Raw genomic sequence first — 27368 nt, forward strand, 5'->3', positions numbered from 1 at the left:
GCTCTCAGACCTCCCTGCACCCTTGGGATCCAATATAAAACTACCAAAACCATGGTTCTTTTGGTTTATGTTTGAGAGGTATTTAATTAAAACTGCCATTCCACATGTTATTTCCACAGTCCAGTAATTTATTTTAAATTTGAGTAATTTTAAATTCCACAAACAAAACTGAAGAACAGCAATATTTTGTTTGAATTCCCTCTTCTGTACACTCAGTGATCTAAAACACCACAATATCCCACATACACAAACCTCAGGGCAGGGTTAGTAAATACACACAGGTTGGAATCATGGTGCTCTTTGTTCCCGAATGGAATGGTCCCACGGAAAAAGCACAGTACACAGCACAACATAAGGGCACCTGTTACATATGAGGTGAGCAACAACACACTAGCGTTTTCTATATGCGGACTAATTAGGTCTGCTGGTCCTGGGCCAATTCCGAGGACAGTTTGAGAGCCCGGTGCAATCTGAGTACGTCCCGCATCTTGGATTAGACTTACAGTCAGTCACAGCATCTTCGCGTGGGTCAACAAGGCAATCAGAGTTTCTTCATCCGGGGCTTTGACCACCACTTTGGGCTGGCCACAGTACTCCCACTGTTTGAGCAATTCGGGGTTTCTTCTTTGAATTTGCTTGTAGGCAGAAACGGCAGCATGAGAACACTGGGCAGCCACTTTCCCTTTTCCCATCTTTAAGTCATTTCGAACCACAAGAATCATTTTGTACTCCCCACTGTCTCCTAAGACGCTTGCTTCAGCTTCAGTCTCTGTGTGCGTCTCATTCACTGAGCTTTTGGGGACTGTCCCAAAGCGCACTCGGAGGCCCCAGCCCAGGCACATGCCACATGCTACTCCGGCAGCCAAGCTGAGTGCACCAGGATGAGCCAAATATTCCATAACCAAGGATTTGGAGAGCATCTTAAAGAAAAGGAAAACTGTTATCATCATGTAGCTGTGGAAAGTTAGAGGCTTATCAGATGAAACACCTTGATAGTATATAAGCAACAATAGTTAACACTGAGGCCCTGGCCAGTGTGGCTCAGTTGGTTGGGCGTTGTCCGCAAAGCAAAAGGTGGCCAGTTTGATTCCCAGTCAGGGAACATGCCTGGGTTGCAGGGTTTGGTCCTCAGTTGGGACATAGGCAAGAGGCAACCGATCCGTGTTTCTCTCTAGCATTGATGTTTCTCTCTTTCTCCCTTCCCCTCTCTCTAGAATCAATAAAAGAAAAAACTATATGAGGTCATCTAGAAAAAAGGCAATATATTTTGGATCTTACGAGTGTACCACTTTTTCTCTAGAAAAAATTCAAGAGCACAGAAGAAACAGTTTAGTCATTTTGAATCTCAATGTGAGGACTATTTCTCTGTTCTTGGATACAACACAGCTCTGTTCCTCAGTCTTCTCTAACTTGTGGAGCAAGGAAATGCTGTTTCACCAAGATGGGCAAAGGATCTAAAGAGACCAAGAACTCCACCCTTCTTCTGGAATGCAGTGCTTATTTAATTGTGTCTTTATAATGAGTGGTTCTCTTGGGGATGGTGCCGGCTTTGTAGAGAAGTCCCTGGTTGTCTACATAATGGACCTGGAGTGAGATGCCTTGCTGACATTAGACCTGAGCATGGAATGATATAAGCCTTACAAGTGAAAATTTGTCCCATTGGGCATTACTGTAGGTGCAAAACTTTTAAAAAATTTATTGAGATTTTATTTATTTTTAGAAAGGGGGGGGAGGGAGAGAAACATAGATGTGTGAGAAACAATCAGTTGCCTCTCACATGTACCCAATGGGACCTGACCCGCAAACCCAGGCATGTGCCCTGACCGGGAATGGAACCAGTGACCTTTCAGCTCGCAGGCCAGCACTCAATCCACTGAGCCACACCAGCCAGGGTGGTGCAACTTAATATGTGAGACTAGAGCCCAATTTCATTTTACATACAAACACAAAGTATTTTTTGGATAGTTTTAATATACACTGAATTTACCATAAGTGTATAATATAAAATAAAGGAAGATCATCCTTTAGAAATTCTTGTTACCCCAGCAAAGCTGTTCATGGTATTTGAGTCACCAATAAAATGTACTCTACATTTAAGTCTGTTGGATTCATGATTCTGTGATACAAGTCCTGGAAATAACATGCTGTATATTATTATAAAGTTTTTATTCTCATGTTAAAATTAGGACATTAATGTTTTAAAAAATCATGTTAGATTACACAGTAATATCAACTATTTTAATATGAAGACAGTATAGGGGAAGGGATGTTAAACTTTATGAGATATAATTCACATATTATAAAATTGACACTTCTAATGTGTACAGTTCAGAGGTTTTTAATACGTCCACAAGGTTGTGCAACAACCACCACCACTATCTAATTCTAGAACGTTATCCTCGCCCCCCAAAGAAACCTCTGTACTCATTAGCAGTTGCTTCCCACGTCCCCCGCCCCCAGCCTCTGGCAACCAGTAATCTGCTTTATCTTTATTAATTTGCCTATTCTGGACATTCATGTAAGTTAAACCATACAATATGTGGCCTTTTGTTTCAGGCTTCTGTCATTTAGTACGTTTTCAAGGTTCATTCATTTTGAAGCATGTATCACTGTTCATTCCTTTTTATTGATGAATAATACTCTGTGGTATGAATATACACAATTTATTTATCCATTAGTTAATGGACATTTGGGATTTTCCCACCTTTTGGCTATGAGTACAAGTTTTCTGTGGATATATATTCTCATTTCTCTTGGTTACATATCTAGGCGTTGAATTGCTGGGTCACGTGACAACTCTGACTTTGAGGAACTGCCAAACTATTCTAAAGTATCTGAACCATTTTTCACTCATTACAGATGATTCATTATAAAAAAGTATATGTTGGGTTTGATAATGTTGAGAACCACTGCTCTGGTGCCCTATGACTCATCTCTAGTTTAGAAACAAAACAATGCCTTTGCAAACAGATCTTCAAAGCCTTATCTCCAGATCTCAAAGGATTGGGAGAGTTAAAAATGAGGTAAGCCAGGCCTATAAACCTTAATATTTGTTAGAAAACAATAGATTACACTCTATCTGAAGGAAAAGAAAGATGTCTATAAACTCATATCCAAATTATAAAAGTATAATTTAACACATATTGCTGAGTTATATCCTGATTTTTAAAGGCTGCATCTAAATCAAAGGTGCAGCTAGTCAATTTAAAAGTGATCCCAAATGCAAACCTTGCCCTTCCCAGAAAATGCTAATTTTCCTGAAATTGCTATTTAACATTATAAAACCTGTAACTATTTTCACTTCCTGGGATTAAAGTGTCCTTTAATATTTGGACACTTTTTGAAGTACCTGTGCATTTTATAGTAGTTCACTCATTCCTTTCTCTAGTTGTAATCCTTTCTGGAGCTACCTTTTTAAATGCCCAGCTTTTACAGATACAGAAGCAGGAAGACCAGGACAATGTGGTCAGGAACTAATGTGGGGTAGTTGCGGGGGCCGAAGCTAGTTTGGGGTGGGATCGAGAAATAGAAAAAAAGTGAAAAAGCGGGTGGGTGGGGGAGCAACAGATAGAAGGGCGCATGGAGAAAAGGAAAGATGCATATATTTAAAGGTTAAGCATATTTAAATGTCAATGAATAGAGCCAGAGGAAAGGTAAGTAAGTAGATGCTCAGGATAGAGAAATTAATACAAAGTAGCAGAAGAGAGAGGACCTAACTTTATTGATTTTTGAGAGGGGGGGGAAGGGAGAGAAAGAGAAACATGATTTATTATTCCCTTATTTATGCATTCATGGGTTGACTCTTTGTATGCGCCCTGACCAAGATACTACCCAGTCAGGGGTCAATGTGACAGTTCCAGATGCAAGTAGGTCTGGATTTGGAGGCAGAAAGTTGTTCCCAGGAAGGAGGGAGGTGTACAAACAGAAGTCAAGCTGGAGCTGAGAAGAGGAAGATTGAAATAAAAGTTGCACCAAACCCCAACAGGATTGCAAAGAAATGTAAAAGCAAGGTTAAGATTAATAATATTGTTTTATAATGGTATCACACTGACCAGTTGTGTTAAAATTAATACTCTGCACTAAAAGGTGTTTCAGCATGTCTCCTTTCCTGTATATCTACTATAAACATACCGAGAAACCCAGTGCTTGAAACTAAGGTAAAAAGAACTACTCGTAGTCTCAGTTAATCTTGGACAATGACGGCTTCACGGCAAATCCTGTCCCAGAAAACCCTCCTCCTGGTGCCTTCTAGTTCCTCTGCCACACTTGACCCCTTTCACCAATACTCTTGACCCAATTACCTCCTGAACATGCTCCACCCGTTAACCCCACCGCACTGGCTACTGCCCCTTGGCATTTTCCAACCTAAAAAGAAAATCTTTCTTTCCTCTTGGACCTGAAACCCATGCCTCACTTTTCCTCTTCCACTGACCTCTAACTTCTTCAATTACTTGCCTCCCTTCTCCACTCAACTGAAATTGCTAAGGAATCAGATACTTGCAAACAGCCAAAGGCAGTCGCCTCCTTTCAAGCCTCATCCTGAGTTTTCTGCACTGCTCACTGATAACTATTTCTTTCAACTTTCGTCCCCTGAATGCTTTAACCCCATTATCACCCACCCCATTATCCTACCTTTCTGAGCGCTTTTCTCCAGTTTCCTCCTCTGCCTCTGTCTTCCCCTGCTGTATGTATTGCATTATCTAAGGTTACACATCTGGCTCTCTTTTCAGTCTCTACCTACATTGTCCAATATAGTGGCCATTAGCCAAATGTAGTTATTTAAATTTAATTAAAATGAAATAAAAATTCAGTTCTTCAGTTGCACTTAGTCCCATTTCAAGTGCTCAATAGCTCAACGACTTAAAAGTGGCTAATGGTCGCTCTATCAGACAAAAATATAGAACATTTCCATGACCACAGAAAGTTCTATTGGACAGTGCTGGCTTAAATACTCTCTTCCCATTCAATCAATGGTTCCTGAGGGCCTCTTGTGCACCAGGCCCTGTTCTGGACTCTGGAGCTGGAGCACTGAACAAAACAAATCCCACTCTTCATGGAACTGACATCCTAGTACAAGGAGGCGGACAATAAAGAGTTTGTCAGATGAACAGTCTCACTTCTTCCCAAATCATCACATCTGAGGATTCCTAATGCCTCTCTGGGGCTCCAGACTTCAAACCAGCTTCTGCTAGATTTCATCACTTAGAGAGATGTCTATGAAGTACTCTAAACCGGGTCCTAAATGGAACTCAGTTTTGTCCCTTTCCTCTCAGACTTCCTTTTTATGTATCATTGATTCCTGAGTAACCTTACACTTTTCCTGTTTTTGTCACCAAACTTGTTGAATTTATCTGTCTTAAACCATCTCCTTATCTCTGCTAGCAGTGCCCTAATTAACTTCACTGCCTCTAATCTTTCCACATTTGCTTCGCTAAGGCACTCTACTCATTCCAGTCCATCTGCCATTATCATTATACTTCTATAACACAAATCTGATTCTCTCATTTCCCTGCTCAGAAATCACTGGATAAATGCCTAAAGAATAAAACATAAATCCCTTTGCACGAATTTACACAATCTGGTTACAATCTACTTCATCCTAGTCTACTCTCCTGCTACATACTGTGCCGTCCAGCCACAACAAATTAGTAGGTCCTTTCAAGCAGCCATCCTTCCCCGCAATTATTATTTTTATTTTCCTCCATTTAAACACACAACCACAAACAAGAACATCCTCTTCGCCGGCTCAGGCATAGTTCAAATGGCTGATTCTGAAATCTTGACCATCCCTGGCCTTAATTACTTATTCTTCAGAGCTGCCGTGGCACTTACACATAATCACTCTGGGTCAGAGTCTCAGGGTTTAGTACAGTGCCTGGCGTGCGGTAGTGAAGAATTTACTACTTCTCTAGGCATGACCTCGGGCAACAACTTGACACGCTGCGGGTATTCACAGTACCCGGCAGAGTGTGAGGCCTGCTCGGTGTTTTTTCACAATCGGGGCAAGCACATCGATGCTGCCTGAGCGGAGGCTTTGTCTGGGGACTGAAAACGCTGGGTCCTTGCACTCCCCAGCATCTCGGTCCCTTGTTCGAAAGGACGACTGGCAGAACAAGCAGTGGCCCCAGCGACCAGTGCGCGGAAGGCAATTTACAAAGACGAAGGGGTGGCAATGGGGGGTTTCGGAAAGAGGTGGGAAGAAACATTCCAAGTGCAGAGAGAATGGAGAACGACACCCTTCTCCGTCGCCCTGTGAGGGGCACTGGGCCTACTTACCTACAGCACCTCTCCCCACCGCACTCGCGTCTTTAGGGTCTTCACTTTCGAGGAGCGACCACGCTTCCAACGCGCTGGCTACCGCTTCCGTGGTCCCTTGACAAGTTCCGGATAAGGACTTACTAAGAGATCAGTCATTCTTCCTCTCGCCCCACCCACAGGTCCCTAGGCGAAATCCGGCGACCATCAGCAGAGGTTGCCGAAAAGAGGCGGGAACGTTTCTCTTTAGGAGACAGGCTCCCGGGGGAACGAGGGCCGGAAGTGACGTAACGAGTTCCGGCTGGCTGGAGCCCAGAGGCGGGTGTGAGAGGCGGTCAGGTGCCGCTGCCGGGATCCGGAGATCCGGAGATCCGGAGAAGCCGGAGTCAGAGCGGGTAGGTAAACGAGCGCGGGGGATTGCGGGCAGAAACCTGACACTGTCCTCCGAGCTTGGCTTCTTCTTGAGCTCGCCTGCTTAGACCGTGCAGATCTGGGGCACCACGATTTCGACTTCAAGCAGTGTTTTCGGGTGCTGCTGACTCTGGACGTCTCCGTCTGGCGGTAGCCAGGTTATTTGGGACACCTCGCCATGGTTGGCCACCAGGTTACTGAACACGTACACTAGACTCCCGACCTTTTGCTGTGAGCGCCACGCATATGGAACCTGTTCTGAGCTTCTGTGGAGTGCCTGTCTCCTCTTCCCTCCCGGGCGTCTAGGACTTGAGGGTAAATGGAGATCTCCCCTGCTGATGACCTAGCTGTTTCTCAGGAGCTGTCAGTTTGGGTTCTTGGCTTACCCAAGCAGTAGCGCGTGACGCTGAACACACCCGCTTCTGAACACAATTTAGATGTGTAGGTTCCTTCTAAAGCGTTGGTGTTAAAGGGAATGGGGCCTTCGCTGCGAGGATCGCTCGCAGAGGACCTTCACACATCGCCCACTACTTTCATGAAAAGTGGGGTCCTCTACCTTTTCCAAATCCCTTACCCCTCTGACCCCTGTATATTATCACAGTGGAGGTCGGCTTAATCTCTAAAATTCCAAGAAGCCATTTGTGGTCCTGTGTCACACTGCTAAGATAACTTATGACCTCTAGTAGGGTTTACCCTATTATCTTTTGTTTTCCTGCAAATTCATTGGGAAATCAAATGGTGTATAGGCTCTGGCACTGTTTATACCCATTTGGGCAACATAGATCCTTTAATCCTAACTTTAATCTACTGTACTTCAGTTCTCCTTTGGGGCTTGTCAGAAATTTTGCAGACAGAGTGCACTGATCTTTTGGAGAAGCTTGTACTAGTGTTTTTTAGTGTTGTAATGATAATTTAATGTTCTGACTGCTGTCTATTGTATCTTAGTTCTGATTTTGGTTGTATATTAACAGAAATGATGGTAGAGAAACTGTTATTTACTGTGCAACATTTTGTGCGTTCTAGATTGTTTTTATTGACCTTTGGAAGACGGGTGCTGGTATCCAGACAAATGTAGGTGTGAAATGACTCCACACTGGAAATCTTTTATGTCTTATTTGTTTTAAAACATGGGAACATTTTCTTTGAGGATATATCCTATTTGATTAATATGCTATTAATATCCTATTTGATACGTTAGTTTCTGTGGCACTCATTCCAGAAGAACCAAGTTTCTGAAGTCCTTAATAAATGCCTTTTAACAGTTAACCTATAGCTAGTTTAATCAGTGCCCAGTGCCTCAGCCCATTTTTCATTTGCACGCAGGACTGATGGACGCCGCTGGTCCCTGGCTTCCCTCCCCTCCTCTGGCTATGGGACAAACACGCCCAGCTCCACGGTGTCTTCATCCTGTTCCTCCCAGGAGAAGTTGCATCAGTTACCATACCAACCAACACCGGATGAATTACACTTCTTATCGAAACATTTTTGTACTACCGAGAGCATTGCCGCAGAGAACAGATGCAGGAACACGCCCATGCGCCCCCGTTCTCGAAGTCTGAGCCCCGGACGTGCTCCCGCCTGCTGTGACCGTGAAATAATTATGATGAACCACGTCTACAAAGAAAGGTTCCCGAAGGCTACAGCTCAGATGGAAGAACGCCTGAAGGAAATTATCACCAGCTACTCTCCTGACCACGTTCTTCCCCTCGCAGACGGAGTGCTGAGTTTCACTCACCATCAGATTATTGAACTGGCTCGAGATTGCTTGGATAAATCCCACCAGGGTCTTATCACCTCACGATACTTCCTTGAATTACAGCACAAATTAGATAAGTTGCTACAGGAGGCCCACGATCGTTCAGAAAGTGGCGAATTGGCTTTTATAAAACAGCTAGTCCGAAAGATCCTGATTGTTATTGCCCGCCCTGCTCGGTTACTAGAGTGCCTGGAATTTGATCCTGAAGAATTTTACTACCTATTAGAAGCAGCGGAGGGCCATGCAAAAGAAGGACAGGGTATTAAAACTGACATTCCCAGGTACATCATCAGCCAGCTGGGGCTCAATAAGGATCCTTTGGAAGAAATGGCTCAGTTGGGAAACTATAATAGCGGGACAGCAGAAACACCAGAACCAGATGAATCAGTGAGTTTAATCAGTTTGTTTAATTTACATATTTTTATTTAGAAAAAAATTTCACACTTGTCTGAGACGAGGTGACAAGAGTTTTGAGATGTGGAATTATATAAATTAGAGGTTATTATTATTTTTAACATCTGGTAAATTTGCTTATTGACTATAATTGCCGAACCTGACCTTATATTTTTGTTCAATTCAGTTATTCAGGAACCGATGATTCAAATTTTCTAACCACTTTTTAGGATTGCAAAAGATCATCAGACTTTAAATCAGAAAACCTAGATTGATGTACAGGTTCAGCATTTATTAAGTGAAGGCTGACAGGTTACCTGACTTTCTGAGCTGGTCTGGATTGTATTGATAAAAATACAGCTCACTTTACTTCATAGGATTGTCACAGTGATTGAGATAGTAAATGTGAAATCATGATATAAATGAAAATATTGTCATTTTACTCTGAAATATGGACATATGTAAGTGCAGAATACTGTTGCTTTGCATCGTTTCAGAATTTCATGTTTTATATTGTGTGCTCTTTATCTGAAAATATTATTATACACTTTACCGCGATGATCTTTGCCCTACTTTTGAATGCAATAAAAGCTAGCCAGGAATAGTTTGATACTGTAAAACATTGAGTTAGTCACCTTGATTGATAAGTAGATGACTGGAAAATGAGTATAGCTTTGCATTTGAGAGTTTAAGACTGGTCTTTTCTGGTCGTCATGTATTGTCACATAAGAATTTACAAGTGCAGAGGAAGCTGAAGCTTTCGGTGCTTACATATAGTTAAATAAAGGTTAGAAATAGCCTTATTTATATTAAGTAAGACACTTTATCATTTCACTGAAAACTACTGAACACAGTATTTAGAAGTAGAAGCACCCTCTCTGAACATATAGTTAGATTCTTATTTAACAGGAGAAAACTGAGGCCCAGAAACAATCAGTAATTGGCTTGCTTGAAGTCATACGGCTTAGGCAGTGCCGGTACCTGAACTGGAAATGAGATTCCCAAGTGTTCTTTCTGTTCTGCTAACTTGTCTTCAGGCATCTTTATACGGTTTGGTAATATTTACTGGTTTGCCTTAAAATGGTTTCTCTTATGTATTGCCCCGGCTGGTGTGGCTCAGTGGATTGAATTCCATCCAGTCTGCAAACCAAAAGGTTGCCTGTTCGATTCCCAGTCAGAGCACATGCCTGGGCTGCAGACCAGGTCCCTGGTTTGGGGTGTGCCAGAGGCACTGAACTATGTTTCTCCCCCTCTCTGCCTCCCTCCGCCCCCCCCCCTAAAAATAAATTAAATTTAAAAAATATTTCTCATATTTTAAAGAAATCTATATGTGTATATACATTCCTCCCCCCCCACCCCCCTTTTAGCTGATTGAGTTGTAAATTCTATGAAAACAAAAATACTGTGCTTGGCAAGATTTGCAGTGGAATGTTAGAAAGAAAGAAAATTAGTTCTATTCTTCAGAACAGTTATTCTGAGTTGATGCTTAGTTACTATCAGGTATCGAGATGTCTTCTTTCTGGCAAGTGGAAAAGACAGGATCTTTGTAACATGTCTCAGTGAGTGAAGGTTGTTGCTACTAAGCATGAGGAAGCTGTATTAATTACTTTGCTCCTGCTAAAAAAATTTCTCCAAGCTGTTTGTAATTTCATCATTGTTATATTAATTTTCTCTTAATCTGTGGAATCACTTCTGTAATTATTTCATTCTGGGTAAATAGACAATGTAGAAGAGTTAGTTCTCTGTCTTCTTGGGAACTCTTTTTGCTTCCATTGATTTTACAAAACCTGTTTAGTCTCTCTCCCCTTTCTTAGAGCCTGTAGTGCCAGGTACTTACTATCACTGCTGCTTTGCCCACACCCTCTTTGCAGGTCTCTCTCTCTCTCTCTCTCTCTCTCTCTCTCTCTCTGGTATGGAATAAACTCCAGATTAGAGAATCCAGACTAACCTCAGAAGCAAACTAGATGAATGGAAGTGATAATTTGTTGTTGTGTTGGTTAATACTGTGCTTTCACAAAGACTTGAAAATATTTGGTGGGGGGGGGGCTAAACTTTTAAGGAGTTCATTGCTTCAAGAAACTTAATTGTCTGGAAAGCACCTTTGTATAGAGTGAACTGATATTATGTATTGTGTAAACCCTTATTATGAAAAGCTCATTTTAAAATATGCTCTTCAAGGTTTTGGAAATTTGAATAGGTGATAATTTTCTGTATCAGATAAAAGATGTTCTTAAAGCTTAAGGCATTTTTAAATTAAGCAAGAGCAACCGATTGAGTAATCCTATCCCAGCTGATGTAACTAATTGCTGTGGAGTTTGTCAGGAGTCTTCCAAAAGTACATATATTTTTTAGTAATGCTTTGTGATGTTTTCTCTTGTTCTTGAGGTTCATTAGTAACAATAACCGGGGTCTTTACACATTTTTCTGAAAGGACTGGGTAGGTAGTGATAAGAGTCAAGAAGGCTATGAAGCAAAATTGCCTTGGTTCAAATTCCAGCTCTACTGCTGCGCAACTGTTGGGCTAATTACTTAGCCTCTTGCTGTCTCCATTTCCTCCTTGACAATGTAGTCAGTATTTTTGTTGTTAGGGTTAAGTGAATAGATTTACATAAAGCATTTAGAATAGTGCCTGGCATACAGCTAACCATGATTACCATCATTGTCGTCATCCTGTGGCCTGCTGAACAGTTGCTATGAACTCTTTCCCAACCCTGTTTTGAAAGCACATCTTTGTGTTGCTGCTTACTTGGTTATTGTTTGGTATTATTAATGAGATCTCGGTAAATAGATGTATTTATATACACAATTTTATTTTGTGGATTTTTACATGTGGGATTCTTAACAAAATGAGTCATTCTTATAGGTCATTTTCTTAACCTTTTTGTATTATTGTTAATAGTTCACATTATAGGGATCCAGAATGAGTCACCCCAAGGTGTGCCTTTGTGGTATGAAGGTTATTTTGAGCTGAAGTGAACTGAGACCCTGCAGGATAGAGAAACTCCTGCCTCTCCTCCCCCAACTACCTCTAGAAGAACTTGAATTAGAGGCCTTGCCCACAATAAGAGATTATCAGACATAACCTCCTTTGACCTGTCTGTATGGCAGGGCAAACTACTGCTTACGGAACAACTGCTCTAATCGTCTGGCAGTGACACTCAAGCCTCAAGGTGCCCGTCTCATCCTAAGCTCACAATGACGTATATACGGCATTTTCCCTTTCTGTCTCTGGATCCCTCGTGTGCGCGGGAACTCTGTGATGTAGTTGGGCTTCCCGTGCCTGGGGAGTTAAATTTGATTTTCTCTCGTCAATCTGTCTCATTGATTTGATTCCTCAGCCAGCCAAAAGGAACCGGAGGAAGGAAGGATTTTTCCCTTTCCCCACAGCATTATCTGGGTAAGCCATAACACGGAATTTGAGAATTAAAATCGGGGGATTTGCTGTTTAGGGATGTCTTCTAGTGTTTACGTCTTTGCATGGAAAGATCCGATCCTTTTGCATTGACATCTGTTCATTCATCCAATCATTGAACAAAATACCTGTGTCCTAGGTTCTGGGGAAAACAGTGAAAACAAAGACAAACAGATACTTTTGTCGAAAGCCTGATAGAGAAAAACATAAACACAGAAGTGAAAGAATAAACACAGCATAACAAATGTTAAAAAGGAAACAACAAAGGGTCTGAGAGAGAATGAATGTGGATATCTGCCTGTTTGAGACTCTGGCATCGTCGTCGGCAGCCGTCCGTCTCGAGAGACGATGGCGTAGCTTCTTGAGAGTCTATCTGCACCGCCGAGAATGGCTGTGCAGTCCGATTCGGGAGTGACAATCCCTGCCGCACTTGGTACAGGTGAAGGCAGATGGCTGTTGTTGCTGCTGTTGACGCTGCTTCCGCCTCGATCTTTTCTGGACCGCCTCCTCGTTGCGCGCAGCCTCTGCACGTGACGTACCTTGCCTGACCGCGAGCCTCCAGGCTAGGCGGTCGTCTGCTTGAACTTCCCATGTGTTGAGATTGATGGAGCATTGTGTCATGTCCTTTTTGCAGATGTCTTTGAACCGCAGTTTTGGGCGCCCTGTCATCCTCTTGCCTTCTGCTAGCTCGCCGTAGAGGAGGTCTTTGGGGATACGGCCTGCATCCCCACTCCTACTCTAGGAGTAGTGTGATGTTTATGAGCCCCTGAAATAAGATTTAGACATCACATTTGTGGTGTTGGGAATGGTTAGTGAGTATCATGTCTCCAAGGGTTGTGAACTAATAGTTCCAAAACATGGAATTTGAAAAAGCATATTTAAAACTTATTTTAGTCCATATCATTTGTATTCTGGATTGAACAGAGGAAGATGACCAGTTGTTATAACATGTCCAGGTGGAAAGTCTTGAGTTACTTTCTTGCTTAGCTGTTGATATTATGTAAGTTTTGAATTAATCGATGTCTGTGTTTTAGTCTCAGTTATAAAAACCCAAGCTCCTTACTGAGAAATTTGACTGCCTTTATTTTAAAATCAAATTTTGCCTAGAGGAATAAAACTTCATCTCCCTGAGATGAAAATCATTGTTGGCCCATTGCCTAATGTAGAAAGAAAATATGTGGATGAGAAGGGGAGCAGAGTATATACAATTGAAATTAAGATATTCAGAGACAATATATTGAAACAGCCTGGTTATTGTTCAAAGTGGGTCAATAAAAACATGCCAATAGAAATGGCAGAATACATAGAAAAACCCTACAGACTCTTTGGTAGACTAGAAGAGTTGCCACATTACATCAAATAAGAATTTGGGAGAAGTTAAAAAACAAATGGAATAATTTTGACAGTGAAATCCAATAGGATTAAGGAAAGAGATGGAGGTGAATGCCTGTAAGAGGAATAGTGCTTTTCTTCAGAAATTCACAGAATAGATTCTCAAAAATATCTTAGAACAAAAGCTGAAGATAGAGAATAGAGGACTGTGAGCAATCAACCAGATAATCATCATCATATTTCATCAATTCTTGGCTTTAAATATTTTTATATGTTAAACTTTTATTTAATAAGTTTAAAGTATCTTACAATCATGCAATGCCATATATTAATTGGCAGCAGTTTTTCTTTGCAATTGTTCATGAAATAATGACATCCTTCACCTCTAATGATATTCTACAAAATACAGTATGTGAAGGCACTAAAGCCCAGCTCACTGGCTCTACAGCTCCGAGCAACAACTTCCAGTGTTTGCTTCCAGACTAAACACAGACATGCGGTGGTTTTTCTTGTTGTTTGATTTGTTTGTTTGTTTGTTTTTTGAACGTTAGGAAATCATGGAGATTGATTTCTAAATTGGCAATTGTGGGTGGATAACATGGTAGTGTTTGGAGGTAATTTATATCTGTAATAAAGCACAAAGAGTACTGAAAATGACAGAATATGTTGAAAAACCCTACTCCACCTGGAAAGGAACTTCTACTCTACTCTCCATTTTAGAACTACCATTTAAAAAAAAAAAGTAAAGATGTGTTTTGATATTAAAACCCTTTTAACTCTGAACAATTTATTGAAGATATTCTCTAGTGAAAACTAATTATAAAATTCTGGAAAAATTAACATGTAGATAAGAGTATAGAGTGTATTTATAGGTAAGTATAAATAATTACAATTATGATAGCTATGACATTATTGTACTTGTTAACAAAGGGTTTGTAGGAACAAGTAGGCAACTGTACAATAATTTAAAAAAAAAATTAAAGGAAGCTTTATCAAAATAAGATTTTAGAAGAAAAAATGAGCAAGTAAAAATATTTGAAGACATTTTGTTATTTGGGAAATCATTATCGATAACAATTACATATTGTTAATATGTTTTATTCTTTAATTTTTTACACTGATAAAAAATGTGTTTGTACAACACATTTTTAAAAATCTGTAAATATAACCACAAAAAGATTAGATATAGGATGCATAACCCTCACATGACTAGTAAATTCTTTGGCATATCTACCAAAAAAAGAAAAAAATATTTTAACCCAGCTTTAGGCAGAAAAGAGATACTGATAAGGCATTATAAAAGAAATAAAATGAAGTGTCCAGATAAAACAAAGTGTGTTCACAACATGAGTGTATGGACAGACAAAATGGTTCAGTGATCTGCTTTGTAGGTTCCTCACCTGTTACCAGAAAATTAATATGTTACTTTTACAATGAAAACAAGATTTTCCCAAAGAATTTCTTGGAGACCTACAGCTTCTTAATTCTCTTTCTTTCTTTCTTCACAGAACACTGTACAAATGAATTTTATTAAACTTGATATATTGTTTAGAATAATATATTTTTTGTCCATATAGTTGCCTATTAAATGTATATCCTAGTAGAAAAAGAGCACGCAGAAATCATGTGATTTCATTATCTTAACTACCCTCATTAATTAAATTAATAGGTTAGACTTTGTTGGGATTATAAAAGTCAAGGAAGGGTTAGAAGGTAAAGCATTGATGAGACTGAACATCAGCTTTAAGCAACTATTTTGTAAGTTGTGTAAGCTCTTGGAGAACTGGGGGATAGTTGACCAATGGCTCACAGCTTGTACTCCCTATATTTTTTAATTTATGAAGGGCGTAACAGAGTTTTGAGAAATCTTGTCTTCATTTCTTATACTGTGATTACTCCCAGACTAGACCATGAGCTCCTAGAAAGTGAGCATCCTATACTATCCAATAGAAATATATACATAGTAGAAATCTAGTATTCTCACTTATTGTGCCCTTAGCACGTTCATTATCACTTTGAGCTGTTTAAGTCTGTATTTCCCAAATGCCCCCATGGGGCAGCATTTTCCTATTATACTCTCTTATGCACCTCCTCCCACCCCGCCCCTGCCCCCCACAAAACCAGTTTCTGTGTCATTCTGTCCATTTGCACGTCCAGATTGCCTTGGTCAGGCACCTGTTCACAGGAGGCATGCGATCGATAGCTCTTCCAAGTGCCTAATACTTGCCAGTTTTTGTGATTGTTGTATTTCATCTTGGTTTAAATCCCATAATAGGTATATTTTCTTCTGGCTGAGACTTCAACAAAACATATGGCATGTGTTCTTACATTGATCTCTTTTGAAGTGGCGGACTGAAACATTTTGGTTGTAGAAAAAAAATTGTTTAGAAGCCTCTGGATTGACCCCTTTGTGTACCAAATCGACATTCTGTGCAGCTAGTTTTATCTTTGCTTAAACTAGTATTGATCAAAGCATCAAAAATTGTGTAATAGTTTAAACAGCTGTTCTTGAAGCACTACCAAAAATAAGGGTTTGCATTTAAATCTTTGAATCAATCCACATCTTGTTGGCGATCACAGAGTGTAGGTGGGAGGAACCATGATTAATATTTTTTTATCTTATTTACCACAAGAAAAGCAATAAAAGTATTTGAGCCCTCTACTTTTTTTTGTCATCCAGTGTTCAGTTTATTATACTTTCTGCCATTTATTTTTGCCCTTTGAACTCTTTCTTCACAGATACACAGTTTACTAAGAAGGATCAAAATTGAGTAAATGTTTTGTGAAATACTAAAAATCTCTGCTAGAATTTAAGAGTGTTTTAGCATGGTCTCAGAAAAAAATAGCATAGAAACAAAGAAAAATTCTGAGAGAACTTGTTTAATACTATGAAAGAGCTTAAAATGGACTTGATTACAAGAGGGGATTAAATTATCACATGAGAGAAATTAGAACTTGGATTTTTTTTGGAATTGGGAGAATCTTAAACCTCACTGATGAAAAATATGTAAGGTTTTAGCAAAGATTTGGAAAGCTTTTGTGCCTCTATTTTTTTAAGTAAGCCTAGGAAAGACTAGCTTTCAGCTGAAAATGGGTCATGGCAAGAGAGTATTATTAATTACAGCTAAGCCCTCCAGAGAACTCTACAGATATAAAGGTTAAAACAAATTCAACAGATCTGCAAAACTCTTCATTTATACTTACATAGACTCTTAAGTGCTCTCAGAATAAATCAAGCTTTGGAGTAAAACCTATAGCAGGCATTTAGTGTGTCTTTACTTGATGTTACATGATTACTATGGGATTATTATTTTTATTGTTTATTCTACAGATGTTTTTATTTACAAAAATTTGCCATCGAAACTCTTTTAGTCAGGATGAGGGGGGAAACGCTCAAACCCATTTCTGAGCCTGTACATCTTAAAGCTGTAAATAGACTTCGTTGTGCTCAGACCTTCCTTCATCTTAGCTATTTATTATAAAGTGCAGGGCAGAAAGAAGTCCCGTGCATTTCCCTTTGCCCCTTTATGCGGAGCTGCTCACCTCACGTGCTTTCTGCTGAGTTTGAAATTTCCAGACCGGACCAGTATGAATCAGCCATTACTTAGCATGGCTTAGTTTTTCAATGGTAGACAGAATGAACATGGAGGGAAAATACTATTTGAGATGGGGAAACGGAGTAAAGCAAGGGCAGGAGGTCAGGATGGGTTGGGGAGGGGCATGTAAGAATGTAGACAGAATTGATATTGCCAAGGGAAAAATCTGCACGTGGGGGAACATTTTGTAAATTTTGTTTCCCAGTGATTGTGGCTTGCTAAGATCATTTAATGCGTGGGATAGGGGTGCTAAATGTCATTGTATGAAGACTGTCAAACAGAACAAAGAACTGTCCAATTCCTTTTATGACTTTCAAATGCCTTCCTAAACAGGCAGAGAAAGCTTGCATGAGTCTACAATATAATTCTATTTTATATAAGCACAAATTGTTTCTCCATGGTTTTACTATACAATGACCTTTGCAGTAAAGCAATGAGAGCGTAAGGCAAATTGTCAATTTCAACCCTTTAACAAAATTTGTCCTCATACTTCAGAAATACTACCTGCCACTGGTGGTGATAATGACATTGGTTGTTTTGTTTTACAAATATAACACAGCACTATCAGTCTGCATTTCTAGATGCCACATTATTGGTGAGTATAGACTCACCAATAATAGATACACTTGTACCTCTACTTCATTGTGACTTCTAGCATAGCGGTCCTCAAGGTTTTATCTATTGAAATATAGTACATTTAATGAAATATTACTTTCCTTTTATTTGTCTTTTATAATTTTAATTAAGATATTAAGATTATATTTGAAATAATATGTGTAAATTATATTGTCTATCGATATAATTCAAGATAATAAAGATGGTTTTACTATAAATATGTGTTCTAAGAGAAAGACATCACACAGGATAAGGCTGACAATAATGACCTTGGTGTATATGAAGAGCCTGAGGAAGGTCATCAGGAAAGAGGCACACAGGACATCATTTACTTATTCACTGACAGCCAAGGCACCAAGTCAAGTGCAGATATAATATTCTGATAGAAGCAAGGGGCAAACCGATGCATAGATTACTTGATGAATTCATTTATTCGGGCATTTAACAAGTACTAGAGACTACAGAACTATAGTAGATGCTGAAGAAATGAGTCTTCAATTCCCAGTTTCAAGTAGTTCTGTTAGGAGATACAGGTACTTATATAAATGATTACAACAATATAATGAGCCACATTCAACTATGGAAGTGAGCACAGTGCAGGGGATCTAACCTAGTATAGAAGGCAGGCGACCTAGGGAGGGCTTCTCAGCAGAGATGGGCTGATCGGAACTTCATTCACTGGTAACATTTAGCAAGCCCTATGATGCCAGCGGGGGTGTTGAGAACAATGTACCAGTTATCCATCTCAGAAAAATAACACTGCACACCAGTTACCAATTCCAGAGAAAGACTCAAATTACATGAAAAACAGCAGGCCTCATCAATAGGCTGACAAGCAGGAGTCAAAGTCCACACACTTCTGCCCATGACAACTTGATATTGGAGTGACTGAAGAAAACAGTGCAGTGAAGCGCTGGAGGAAACAACACTTTACTTGCCTAGAGAAGAAATAGAGCGAGACCAGCTTCAATAGTGGGCACTGGTGCCTGTGGCCAGCAGGAATCCGTAGGCAGGCAGTGCAGGGCTCTGTGCCTACACGCACCTGTCTCCTGGTGCAGCAGAAGGTTCCCGACTCTCCCCCTTGGCATCTGAAATACTGAAGGCTGGGGACAAGCCTGGGGGCCATTGATATATAGGCTTAAAACAAAGGATTACGTATTCATTAAGTTTCTAACAGGGAAAGATTCTCCCATACAAGGTGTAAGCACAGCACAGGCTGTATGAGCTCTTCTTCTCTTGATAAGAAAGTGTTTCTGACTTAAAGCCCGTTATCATGTGGCCGAGTGGGAGTCATGTAAAGACTTCATGCTGGTGAGTGTTTTTCCCAATAGGAAGGCTTTAGCTCACTGGGAAGAAAAGTACAGAGAAGGAACAAGATAAGTAAAAGTATATGAATAAGATATACTGTGGAAAATCTTAAGTAACAGCTATGAGTCAGGAGAGAAAGTCAGGGTCTGGATCTTTGAGGATCTTAGTAATTATGTAAAAGAAGTATAATACTTTTATAGAATAAAATGGAAAATAGATATTTTTGAGAAATCTTTTAGCTGGGTCTCACTGGCAGCTCTGAGAAGGATAGTGTTGAGGCAGATGGGAGAGTAGACAAGGTATAGAGTGAGTGTACTATTGTAGTAACTGCGGGTGAGAACCTACCCTAGGACTATGGGTGAGGAAGAAACGTTGCTTCAGACATACATAAAGTGAGGTGGTTAAAATATACCATTATCCAGGTGCATCAACCCAAGCTCTGCGCTGGTTGGTTTTAATTAAGTACCAGGTATTAGTATTGTTCTAAGGTCCAAGGTAACTATAATACCTAATAAAGACTAAGAAGCACTGAATTAGATAACCACTTAGGAGAATAACTTAACAGAACTTAAGTAATTAGAGGATAGAATGAAAGACAAGGTAGAATTCTACAATTGAATATAGGGTCCTACTTTGGGAAAATCTGAAAATGGTGCTGTTATAACTTGAACTGGAGGGCGTTAAAAATTAAATAGCTCGAGATGAGAGAACAATGTGTTCCACATACGCATACTGACTTTGAGGTGCCTATGGTATATTAGAATGTTGATGGTCAGCAAGCAAGTGAATATAATGCTTCAAAACTTTGCAAGTTAATTTAAAATACTTTGAAAATACTTTAGAAAAAATATACAAGTTGAAGGTAGAAATTTTAGAGATTAGTGTCTTGACCTTTAGGGGGGAAAGTTAAAAATATGCCTATGCACATTATTCTTCAGACACAGTATAGAGAATGAGAGGAGCAGAGGACCAATGATGGAAATTTATACAATATCAGCATTTCATGGATGATGAGAGAAAAACTAGCCAATTGAAGTGGCCTGAAGAAATGCTGAAAATATTTAATAACAACTCTTTAATGTGGAGTCTTGGAAGCCAAGGAAGAATACATTTTTAAGAATATTTTATTGATCATTCTGTTACAGTTGTCCTAATATTTTTCCTTTTTCCTCCTCTGCCTGGTACCCCCCTTTCCTCCAGAAATCTACCCCTGCCCCAGTTCATGTCCATGGGTCATGCGTGAATGTTCTTTGGCTTCACCCTTTCCTATACTATTCTTAATATCCCCTTGTCTGTTTTGTTCCTACCAAGACTGCTTCTTAATCCCTGCACCATTTCCCCCTTCCCCCCTCTACCCCCACCCAGCTGATAACCCTCCAAATGATCCCCAGACCTATGATTCTGTTGCTGTTTTGGTTGTTTGCTTAGGTCTTTTGTTTTTGTTTTTTATTTTTTAGATTCAGTTGGTGATAGTTGTGAGTTTGTTGCCATTTTAATATGCATAGTTTTGATCTTCTTTTTCTTAACTAAGTCCCTTTAACATTTCATGTAATAATGGCTTGGTGATGATGAGTTCCTTTAGCTTTACCTTGTCTGGGAAGCACGTTATCTGACCATCCATCTATTTTAAGTGATAGCTTTGCTGGGTAGATTAATCTTGGCTATAGGTTCATGCTTTTCATCACTTTGAATACATTTTCAAGACAATGTCAGATACAGCAAAAAAATGAACTAGGATCAGAGCAAAAAAAAAATCTATTGGTCTTGGAATAAGAGGTCATTAATAATGACCTCAGGAAGGGCACTTTTCAGTCCAGGCTGGTCTAATGGAGGCAGGCTGAAGAGTGAAAGAGTGATGAGCAGAAGGAAGAGTGATCAGCAACTTTTCCTTTGTAAAATCTGGATAAGAAAATCAATAAGGGTCTGATGGTGTTATTGTAGCTGGAGAAGGGCAATAAGACATGTTTGGAAAAGGAAACAGAAGTGGTTGTCTTCCTGAAAAGTGATGAAGGTGCAGAGAAGGGTGAGATTGATTCTTTAGATCAGAGGGACAATAATTTTAAAAAGCAAGTAGAGAGTTTGAGTTTACACAAAGAAATGCTGTAGACTGACGATAAGACAAAGGAACGAGACCACAAAGTGATGAAAAGGATAAACACATCATTTTGTGATGGGAAACCAAAATCATAGAAATTTTTCTGCACTAAAGGGCAAAGGTGGTTAAATAATTAGGGCAAGATTGGGTAGAAAGCTAATAAAAATTACACCTTAACTGGAAACTCAGCCTAAAAGTTTCCCCTTTCTTTAAAATATGGTTGTACATAAATATTACAATTACCAAATTTAGTATTTTAGAATTTGCACACAGCTGTCATTTAAAGACCTAAGGTTTAGTTACCATTCCTGTATGGCTAGAAAATCATATTCTTTCCACTCTTCTCTATCCATCTCAGTTTAAGAAGGTTTCATGGTGCTCTAATAAACGTTATTATGTAATACCAATCAGGAATAGGAAATATGTCAAAATTATAGAGTAACTAGAAAGCCTTCACATCTAAAAATAAAAGAATGTCCAGAAAAACCCATAGCACTGTGCTTGGAATTTCTTGGTTCCACTGCTTTGAAATCATTAATATTTTCCTATACATTTTCTCCTGATAGATACTATTGCCCATAAACCATTATGTCAATGTTGACAGAGTAATGGGCCTATTGATTTTGACTGGTAATCACTGTAAAACAGGCTTATCTGGGTACCTGCCACAACAGATCTAGGTTAACAGATTTTCAGTCCTACCTTTAGACATCAGACATCAATTGAGCACATCAGAATTGTTAATAATATATGTCTTACCCTCTAGCTGTTGAAACTTGGGCGAGAAATGCAACCTCTGTGAGACTCTAATTTTTAAAAACAAATGTGTTAGTCTTTAGTTGATCCCTTCAACTAAAAAATTCAGCAAATCTATAAATTATCACAAAGTTTTACAGTGAGAAATAGTGTCTGAGTGGGTAGTTTAAAACATAAAAGCTTTGGGTATTGAGTTAGCCAGTGTTTCTAATGGTCCTGGTCACTGTTCTCAGAGGTAGTTGAAAAGTCCCTGTCTTATCTGATATGCACAATATGTATTTGTTAGTTACCATTTAAGAATATAGTCCCAAAGAACCCATATTTGTTCAGTATGTCTTCTTTGGTTAGTTGATTGGTTGATTAGTTTACTTCTTCTTTGGTTTATACATCCATTCAGCAAAAATTATTCTATTTCTCAGATATTCTACCAGGTGCTTTGGGGGTAATGCAAATAGAGGATTATGTCTTTCATGCAGGAAAGCATTATTAAAAGAATTTCACATATACAAGAGATTTATATTTCGGTGTAGGACATAATAAATGTCTTAGGACTAGTGTAGGCACAGTGATACAGATGTTCTTCTAATTAACAGCAGTTTATTCCCCATTATTATGAATCAGGCATTGTTTCTAAACCCTTGCTATTCACAGTATTGTCCATACATCTGCAGCTCTGACTGTCCCTTTGAAATACAAAATCTCAGGCTCAACATTAGCCATATTAAATTAGAATCAGTATTTTAATATAATCCCAAGGTTACCAATATATACATTAAATCTTTAGAAGCCACTAGTACAGTTCAGATTTTTCTCAAAGTGGAAGATAAGGACCATCCACAACAATAATCCAGGTGCTGGATTAAAAATCCAGATCCTACTCCCCAGGATTTTGGTCTTCATAGGTTTGCAATGGGGCTCTGGCTCTTCACTGAAACAAAATTATTCTCAAGTGATTTTCTACAGCATTTAGTTTGAGAACCGCTGGTTTGGGTGTTGGGGGTGCAGAGATGAATAAGACACAATCCCTGTCTTTTAAAATCTCACCATCTCCTCTACAATTTCTGATTGGGTTCAAATAAATTTCCCTTCTTCTTTTTAGTGGTTTCTAGCAGCAATAACTTAAAAGCCTACACAGTGGGTCAGAATCACATGAACGTCAAATAGAGAGTCATTTCTCTTCTCAAAAAATTTCAGTGGACTGATAAATAAACCACCAAATATAGGCTAAATCACATTCAGTATAGCTTCAGAGAGAGTTTTATTTCATGGCAAAGCCATTCTTTAAAAGTTGGCAATCTCTATAAGATATATGTGTCAGCTCCATGAACCATGCTATAGATTAACTGGAACACCCAACTCTCCTGTCACACCAGATAGCAGAAGCTTATGTACTTTCATAAGGGCTCTATTTAGAATTAAATCATGATGCTTGTCTTTAAAGTATTTGGTAAATGTTATTATCTTTGTTATATCTTAAAATATTGCTTTTCAAAATGCATCTTTATTTGAAATATAATAACCTGTGCTTTACAGATTTGATTTGATAAATAGTAATCAATTATTACAGACCAAAGTCATTAAAGACGTGCCTTAGGTAAAAGTCACAATACTTTGAACATCATTAACCAACCATAGCCCATAGTATAAATGAATTTAATATTTTCACAAATAAAACTGGCAAAACTGATTAATATTAGGTGTTGTTTTGGATGGACATGAATCTTTTAGCTGAGTGGTGATAGGTATCTTGGTGAAAAATTGAATGCTTATTTCTGCAGACAAAATTTCTCCTGGGAAGTCTTGCTTATGGATTCTCTGTAAGGTCATTTTTCTCTTTGCCTCACTCAGCACTATTTATATAATATTACCAGTTCTCAAAACAGACACAGATCAATGGGTAGGTCAACTGGACAGTAGCCTAAAAGATCAATGTATAAAATCTGTTTTTTTAAAGCCTTCCTGGAATAGATAAATAGATCAGATAAACTAAGAAATTAATAACATAAAAGTAGCACCTGCTGTTTCAGGATTACCAGGATTCCCTAAAAAGAGAGAGAGAGAGAGAGAGAGAGAGAGAGAGAGAGAGAGAGAGAGAGAGAGGCACAGAGAGAAAATAGTCCAAAAATATTTAAAAAAACAATAAAACAATATTCTACCCCAAGAAATGTAGAAAAAAATTTAAATATGGATAAGAATTATACAATAATTAAATAATAAAAATAGAAATAATGCAAATTGAAGGGAATACCATTAAAAAATGTGACAAAAAAACTGTGGTTAATAAAATTAAAGTGGATGATTTATTAGTAGCTCAACTTCCTTCTTCTTGAATAACATCTCAGCATTTTGAAAAAGAGCCTTTCAGTTGTGTATAAAATTTTACAGGAAAAGCATCTTCATTTAGCAAATTAATGCTATTTACATAGTTTTCTGGCCTCCATATGAAAGAAGGACTTGGACACAAGAAGTAAAATTGAAGAATTAATTTTTAAATATGAACATAAGTTTAAAATGCATTAGATAAAAATAATGCTTATTTTGGAGGGTTTAAATCAGAATATAGTCTAATTTATATATAAGAACAACATAAAGATGAGTAATTTTTAGAGGGATGGTAATGATTTACTTTAGATTTTATGTCAAATATACACATTAAAAATTGACATGTCATTAAAAATTATTAAGTGATTAAAGAGATATAAATAAAACTCAATCAATTTTTAAAAGGTGAAGATTAAATATGGCAAAAGGAAGCGCAAAAAGAGATGATTGAAATATACAAAAATGTTTCACTTAACCACAACAAAATAAATAAGTTTAACTCATAAAATAAAATTATTTAAATGGATTTTAAAATACAGTTGTATATAGTGTACAAGTAACTTATCTGAAACAGCATGGCACAAAAAGGCAAATTAAAATGATATAAAAAGGTGGTGCTATAAATACACTCACAAAAATAATGCCATTGACCCATATTAATATTATTTTCAGAAAAAGATATTAAGACAAAACACAGGTTAGGAATGAAGGCAATCACTTTACAGTGATGAAAAGAATACAATTTCACAGAGATGATATAACTTTTAGAGACTGAAAACACCTAACATATACCCTATGAATAAATAAAGCAAAATCTGGCAGCATTAAAAGGAGAAACTAACATTTTAGTATATGCTATTGAGTAACTAATAGCAAAAACAGACATAAAATGTATGATTGAGATTTCTTCTTGTAAAGGAGGAGAAAGGTAGTGCACTTCTGCACAAACTCCCAGCAGATAGCAAGTATAAAAACTAGGTAAGGTTATTTTTTAAACAATTATTTAAAAAATAGGAATGGATCCAATTGTCAGCCGAATTCAGAGGAGAGTTCAGTCTCAAAAAACTGCAACCACAAAGTGTAAGGATTGTGAGTTTGCCACTTGCAGTCCCAATGGTCTGACCCAACCTTTGTGGCAATAGGAGTGAACAGCAGTGACCCTTTAGGTGGAGGTACTTGAGATCACAAGTTCAGAGCCAGATGACAACCAAAAATGTGAAGGAGGAGAAATACAGGCAGCACAATTATCCCAGAGGTGAGACCCAAATTTGAGCATAGATTACCAAAATAAATTCTTTCCTGGCAGGTAAGAATTTAACAAAATAAAACAACAAAATGCATGTGCAGGGAGACCCCAGGCACATGGCAAAAATGTAAGTAAAGACCAGAGATAAACCTACTCCTGATAGCTAGAGCTATGTGAGGCCAAATCTACGAGTTGGATGATCTTCTTATGTGAGTGTTTTCCCAGTGATGCTTGACTCAGGGAGCTGAACAATTGACATGAGAGCACAGAGCCCATAGGTGGCAGAGCAGACATAATTTTGTGAAATCCCAAGAAGCAAGGAAGCCACAGAAAGGGTGAGTCCATCTCTGGTCAAACCCTTGGAACAGAGAAGAACCATAGGCAGCCAGAATTAAAAAACACCATCTGGAGGGCATAAGAATATCAGTATCAGCAGCTGCATATCAAGAGAAAGACTGCTTGAATCTTGAACCCAGGTATGTTAACTGTTCACAGCACCAAGAATTTACAGAATAAGACAATCAAGGACCACTATGCTATATTAGCTACACTGTCAAATTTACAACAAAGTGCATTAGAATATCTGCATAAAAAGGCAAGGGTAACTCATTATGAGGCAAGATAATAATCAATAGTCCAGTGATGTTGGATACAGGAGACTAAGACTCCAATGCACACATCATAAATATGTTTACAAAGTGAAAGAAAACATGGCCTAAATGGATGGGAAATCTAAGTCAATCAATGGAAAATCTATAAATATGTGGTAATTCAAGAACTTAAGATTAGAGTAACACAAATATTTCTGGATGAGATCAATGTCAGATAGAAGGTAGAAGAAGGAACATGTGGGGTTGATGATAGATTATTAAAAATTACTGAATCTGAAGAGATAAAAATTTAGAAGAAAAATGAACAGACCCTCCATTAGTTTCTGGAAAAATTATGCATAACTTCAACCACAAAAAAACATGAGACAAAAAAATGAGTTAGAAACATCTATGAAGAAATAATGGCTGAAAAGTTGACCTCTAAAATGTTAACTTGAAGATCTGAAATGTTCAAAAAATGCTAAGACAAATTAAAGGAAAACAAATCATTCCTAGGCAGATTAAAAGCAAATTGATGAAAATTAAATATAAAAATCTTGAAATCTTACTGCTTTCTATTTCTCAATTTATGTGTTTAAATACAATATGGGAAAAAACCTTTCTTCTTTGCTTGCCTTTCCTCATCCTTAAAATATTAATTTTATTTGATAAAGTAGATCTCATTGGTATTTTTTCTATCTTTTTGCCTATGACACAGTAGTTTGGAAAATTTTAATTTTTTGACATATATGGATATCATTCTAGATGAGTTACATCCATTACACTCAAGGTTTTTCTTTATTTGATTTAATAACCTACTCTAGTATTCAACACATCCTTTCCAGCTTTTTATTACCAATCCTTTTTAGTAAAAGTCATGGATGTCTACTGATTGCTCACACTTGATCAATCCCTGAGGAAGTCCTGACTCTGGCACGAAGTAGGTATTCACTCTGAGTTTCATTATTTGTTGATGTCTCAAAACAGACTTTTAATCATTGGCCTGGTAGTCAGAGTGCCTAGAAGAAACCCTTGTAATTTTCATATCACATTCACATGCCATGTTTCTGCCGCCTAATCTCACTACATGCAGTTACTTTTAACACTTCCTACTTGGCACATTTTGAGACTCATACCGACAAAGTGACTTGATTTTAAAACAGTTAGACACCTACCTTCAAGTAGCAGTTTTCACCTGACTCTTGCTACTTTAGCTTTGTCCATAAGAATACGCTTCCGTCTTGAGAGCTCTGCCTAATACTACAGTGTCCTTCTTATCTT

The 27368-nt window shown here is 38.4% G+C and overlaps 1 protein-coding gene, 1 long non-coding RNA gene and 1 pseudogene across 2 annotated transcripts in view; 2 read left to right on the forward strand and 1 right to left on the reverse strand.

The window, feature by feature from the left end:
- Nucleotides 1-212: 212 nt before the first annotated feature.
- LOC149998716 (peptidyl-tRNA hydrolase 2, mitochondrial-like) lies at nt 213-6461 on the reverse strand (annotated as a pseudogene).
- A 161-nt stretch (nt 6462-6622) lies between these two features.
- Nucleotides 6623-12238, forward strand: LOC149998717 (microtubule-associated serine/threonine-protein kinase 4-like). Its single transcript, XM_090291362.1, has 3 exons — nt 6623-6650; nt 7990-8809; nt 11715-12238. The coding sequence occupies exons 2-3, from the start codon at nt 8201-8203 to the stop codon at nt 11724-11726; spliced, it is 621 nt and encodes a 206-aa protein (XP_090147488.1). The 5' UTR covers nt 6623-6650; nt 7990-8200; the 3' UTR covers nt 11727-12238.
- LOC149998718 (uncharacterized) overlaps nt 6659-27368 on the forward strand; it is a 67240-nt gene continuing 46530 nt past the window's right edge. The window contains exons 1-2 of the long non-coding RNA XR_016514039.1: nt 6659-6981; nt 7690-7737. This is a non-coding gene — a long non-coding RNA (uncharacterized LOC149998718). The remainder of the gene's footprint in view (nt 6982-7689; nt 7738-27368) is intronic.

This window comes from Furipterus horrens, unplaced genomic scaffold, assembly GCF_987537825.1.
Source record: "Furipterus horrens unplaced genomic scaffold, mFurHor1.1.pri manual_scaffold_11, whole genome shotgun sequence".
NCBI classification, from domain to species: Eukaryota; Metazoa; Chordata; class Mammalia; order Chiroptera; family Furipteridae; genus Furipterus; species Furipterus horrens.